Raw genomic sequence first — 5,261 nt, 5'->3', positions numbered from 1 at the left:
TAAAATGTGTTGAAAACTAAATGGATAATTCAAGGGGGCATGTGGAAACACCTCATGTTGAAAATTAACTCACACATTAACTATTCCTACTTAACTTAATACACTATTAAGCAGATGCAGGCATATCGACCATGTGAAATAGAACATTTAGTCATAACATTTGCTAGTTTTTAAAATATAGACAAATAATGAATAAGATGAAGACTAACCTATAATCTCATCCCTGAAACACCCATGCACATGGCTACAAATTTCAAACACAACCAAAGGGTACAAAATTTTTAAAAAGTAAACACTTACCACCCATTATCCTACCCACTCTACTTCTCTCCAAAATAGCCACTGTTATTAATTACTTCTGCTTTCTTTCAGGAGCAAGGCAAATGCTAGTCTGCCCCCCCTCACTCTCATTCTCTCAGGTGTGTGTGTGTGTGTGTTTAGGTACACACACATATGTATGGCTTTGTTTTCTCAAAGAGCCTTATTGCCATCCTGTATGCTCCTAGCTTTCAATAAAATAATATATTTAAACATTCTTTCAATTTTAACACATATATTGACATCTAATTTTCCTTAATGGCTGTGTACTGTTCCGTCATATTTGTGCATGATGATTCATTGAACCAGTCCCCAATGATGACATCATTTTTGGTGTTGCTGCAGTCCTTACCCATTGGTTTTATTGAGTGTCGTTGATAATATCTATGATGTCAGTTCCTAACAGTGGTTAGTTTAGGTGTTGGTCATGTGACAAAGGTCTGGCCAATAAGATGGAAGGGGTTTCTTCTGGATGCATTTAAAAGCCTTTCTCGGGGACTGACTGGATTGGAAACTATGGCGTGGGTACCGTCGGAGTCTGCAGTGGAAGAGTTGATGCCCCGGCTGTTGCCAGTGGATCCCTGCGACTTGACAGAAAGTTTTGATCCCTCCGCACCCCCGAGGACGCCTCAGGAATACTTGAAGCGGGTCCAGATCGAAGCAGCTCAATGTCCAGATGTTGTGGTAGCTCAAATTGACCCAAAGAAGTTGAAAAGGAAGCAAAGTGTGAATGTTTCCCTTTCAGGATGCCAACCTGCTCCTGAAGGATATTCCCCCACACTTCAGTGGCAACAGCAGCAAGTGGCACAGTTTTCAATTATTCGACAGAGTGTGAACAGACATAGAAGTCACTGGAAATCACAACAGCTGGATAGTAACGTGACCATGGTATGTATCCAAAATCTGAAGATGAAGAAGGCTGGAAAAAATTTTGTCTGGGTGAAAGGCTATGTGTTGAAGGGGCTGTTGGACCAGCTAAAAACGAAAGTCCTGGAATAGATTATATACAAATTGGTTTTCCTCCCTTGCTTAGTATTGTTAGCAGAATGAATCAGGCAACAGTAACCAGTGTCTTGGAATATCTGAGTAATTGGTTTAGAGAAAGAGACTTTACTCCAGAATTGGGGAGATGGCTTTATGCTTTATTGGCTTGTCTTGAAAAACCTTTATTACCTGAGGCTCACTCACTGATTCGGCAGCTTGCAAGAAGGTGCTCTGAAGTGAGGCTCTTAGTGGACAACAAAGATGATGAGAGGGTTCCTGCTTTGAATTTATTAATCTGCTTGGTTAGCAGGTATTTTGACCAACGAGATTTAGCTGATGAACCATCTTGACGTAGCTGATCTCTCAGGGATAGAAAATACTTGTGATGAAGGCAGCCTAAGTCTGAGGAAGTACAATGCCAATTCAAGTACAGATTGCATCACATCTTCAACATTATGAGAGGGGTCTTCATCTTAAACTGTGCAACGCAGGAGATAGCTTGTGTGGATTTGAATATCTGAAGTATCTTTGATACTTTGAAGAAACTCCACCTAGTTTCTAATGACAAGTTTTAAAGTTTTTCTATAACCACATGCAGTACTGTATGATGAAATTTTACAGATGTCCTTGGTGCTGTTTCATTGTTTTATATGAATACACATAAAATTTTATTGAAAATGAAAAAAAAAAGCCTTTCTCCAGGTCCTGATACCTCTCAACTTTTCTTTTACATGTTTTCTCTTACCCTTACTTTTTCCTCAGGTATCTTCCCACTATTGTTGCTGGTGATACGCATTCTTCTGCATGTCCCTATTGCCCACCCCATGCTTTCAAAATAGTGGAGTCTGTTCATATTATTATCATATTATATTTGGGTTTTAACCCAAAGGAGCAGGGTAAGAAAATGGGTCTTGATCAGGAAGTGTCCTATAGCAACTCACATTGGAAGTATGTGATTAGAAGAGAGGAAACAAGGTTTGAAATATGTGAAACTATAAGTTGGTTTTGGAAATTATTTCCATCATAATACATGTAAAATTATGAATGGAAGATTTGGTGTTGTTTGATGCTTAGTCAAAAATGGACGTTTTCTACTATTGGAAATATACTCACTAATGTGGTATCTCATGCACCTTGCATTTCTTTTTATATTTGATGGGAATTGGATGAAATAGTATTTCTCACCTTCCCCATTTGTAGGGCACACACCTGCACATACAGCGTAACTACTCACAGCAAGGACATATGTATGTGGAGTGGCATAGATCCGATGTACGGGGTCTGTCCTCTCACATCCCCTTTAGCTGATGAAGCCTGATGGGTCCAGAGATGACAGACGTAGAATTGTGACCTGGACAGTAAGACATCCTGAAGAAATACTCGTTTCAGTACAAAAATCTTTATGCAGATTCAATAAGCTAATCAATGTAATATAAAATTATATGACCACACAAATTTGAAGCTCAAGACAACATAGGGACAATTTAAATTCTGTGTGTAATGAGCGTTGCCAATAAAAAGAGTCTTTAAGATTTATCAAACTTCAATAAAAAAATAAAGAAATACTAAAATCTTAGAGCTCGCATATGACGGCAAAGTGACAGAGACTTACCCAAATTTGACAATAATTTGAAAAATTTATATATCGCTAATTGTGAGTTTTGAAGCAGAAAGAGAAAATTATATACCAACTTTTTTTTTAAGTGATCAAGCCTGTTAGTGGAAAGACTGGCTTATATTTATTTCCATTATGTTTATAGAATATGATGTTATAAAATCAATGTCACATGATGAGGCAATCCAAGTCATTCGTTAGCTGTGGATGAAAACATAAGGAAAAACTATTCCAGAGTTGTGTCAATGTGAGAAAATAAAAGCATGGCTTAAAGAAGGAAAACTCTGCCCTTTCATCCACAGGATGGGTGAACAGATGAGTACAAAGCCAGTTGCAATATCAACAGGAAACAATAATTCTTCCATCTGCAGCTTTAAAATGTCAAAACAACATCTTCTTTGACTAACTACTGCTCCTCACTCTGTGAAAGACCTTGTCCTCTAGGTTCATGGGCTCACAGAAACATTGTTCATTAGTGAGAAACAAATGTCTCACTGCTCAAGGAGCAGTGAGCCTGGACCCAGAGAAGCAATGGGCACACAGAGGGCAGGACTTCCAGCAGGGTTCTGGACACAATGCCCATGGATCTGGCTGCACTTTAAGGTTTCTCAGGAGATGGGGCCTGGGTTCACCTTGCAGTCCAGATTTAACATTGACTTTTTCACATGTAGCTCCGCTTTGCTCTGAATCCTCAAAATACTGCTTCCAATTCCTCCCTAAGCCTGGAATACTCTCTTTTCTTTGGCAAGTTTTCTGGGTCCCTCTGGTATGCGATTTTATTCCCTTTGTGCAAGGAGCCAGTAACCGTGACTTTGCTGACTGCAGATTTTTTTTTTTTTTAAGATTTTATTGGGGAATCGGGGGAAGGGGAACAGATGAGTTGTCCTTTTTGTTCTTCAGTCTAGTTTTGGAGGACGTCGCTTCACTGTCCCATGTTACTATTATCATGGTGCTCTTCTTGGATGAGGCAGATCGGTTGCCGGCCTCTGGATGGCCACTCACAGGGATCTTGGCAGCTCACACCAGCTGCCGGCTGCTCACGCTGACTGCTGGCCACACATGGTAGCTTATGGCAGCCCACTGCAGCAGGGGCTGCAGCCTATGCCGTTACAGAGCGACTCACGGCATCCCAGCTCCAGGTCGAGCTGTTGTTTACCATCTTAGCTGTAGAGGGCAGTGTCACTGGCCCTCATGTGGGATCCGAACTGGGGCCCTGCTGCTCAGAGCTGGTGTCCCAAGCCCACTCTTAACCAACGTGCTACTCGGCCGGCCCTGCAGATTTGTTTTTGGTGAGCTGATTGCGCTATGACTCATGTTACTTCTCTGGATTGTGTGATGTTTGTGGTATTTATCAACACTGCAGAATTTCTAACAGGCCATGATTTATTTTCTTGTTCTCAATAAATATAACTTTTGTGCCTAGCTTGGCATTGGCAACATTGTGGTATTTTTCATAAAGACTGCCCCTAAATTGTCCAAGACTGAGGCCTAGCAGCATTAGGCCCAACTTTGTCCATCATCCACCTGCCCAAGGAAAAATCACACCTGCTTCTGCACCAAACTCGCCAATGGATTCATGCATGCCCTGCCAGGGGTTTATCTACACTGAACTGAGGACATTTCTAACCTCCTGAGTTTCAGTTTTTTACCACTAACTTGTGACATTATATTTGCTAAAGAAATTGTTAGAAGAGGCATGATAGTTCCAAAATGCCTACCTGTGTGGGCTTCTTTCCATTATTCCAAAAGACATGATGGCTCCAAGAGACAGCTCAGTGCCTGCAGCTTGACCCACAAGATGGACGCTGTCTACCCTCTGGCCTCCTCTCCTCCCCACCCCCACTCCCCTCCTAAAACACAGCACTGTGTCTCAGTGGTGTGGAATTGCATGCAAGCAGCCTCCCAAACCTGCCGTGTGAGGCCTCTGCACCTGCTGTCTCATTGGCTTGGGTTGATCTCCCTACTTGAATTTCCTTGCCCCTGTGTGACCATGGGATGGCTATGAAACCCCAGCATGTGGCCAATTTTTGTTAAGCAACAGTCCTCCCCAGCATAGAATTGAGGCTGATGCTGACTGTCTGCCCTTCCATAGCCTGTAGTAATTAATGCCAGTCCTAAAGGGTAATATTTTAGTATCACACTTATTAAGACCATTATTAGTTATTAACTACCAGGGAGTATAGTAGGTGTTGGGGACACAAACTTAACACCAAGAGAAACAGTAATGGCCACCATGTAATCTGAAAAGATGTGGACTTGGCCATGACTTTTCTAAAACAAAAAAATCCACATTATTAACTTGAGATTCACTCTGTGTCCCCTGTCTGGTGGAGATGAATTTTAC

At 41.4% G+C, this 5,261-nt stretch overlaps 1 protein-coding gene across 1 annotated transcript; it reads left to right on the top strand.

Annotated features, from left to right (window-relative positions):
- Nucleotides 1-828: 828 nt before the first annotated feature.
- LOC109377524 (gem-associated protein 2-like) lies at nucleotides 829-1,973 on the top strand. Its single transcript, XM_019633898.1, is given in 2 exon segments — nucleotides 829-1,212; nucleotides 1,215-1,973. Coding segments are annotated over 2 exon segments (816 nt in total). The 5' UTR covers nucleotides 829-834; the 3' UTR covers nucleotides 1,653-1,973.
- The last annotated feature ends 3,288 nt before the right edge of the window (nucleotides 1,974-5,261 follow it).

Source organism: Hipposideros armiger, unplaced genomic scaffold (genome assembly GCF_001890085.2).
Source record: "Hipposideros armiger isolate ML-2016 unplaced genomic scaffold, ASM189008v1 scaffold_1434, whole genome shotgun sequence".
Lineage (NCBI taxonomy): Eukaryota > Metazoa > Chordata > Mammalia > Chiroptera > Hipposideridae > Hipposideros > Hipposideros armiger.
The sequence above is the reverse complement of the archived record's forward strand: the minus strand, read 5'-3'. Positions and strand labels throughout refer to the sequence as shown.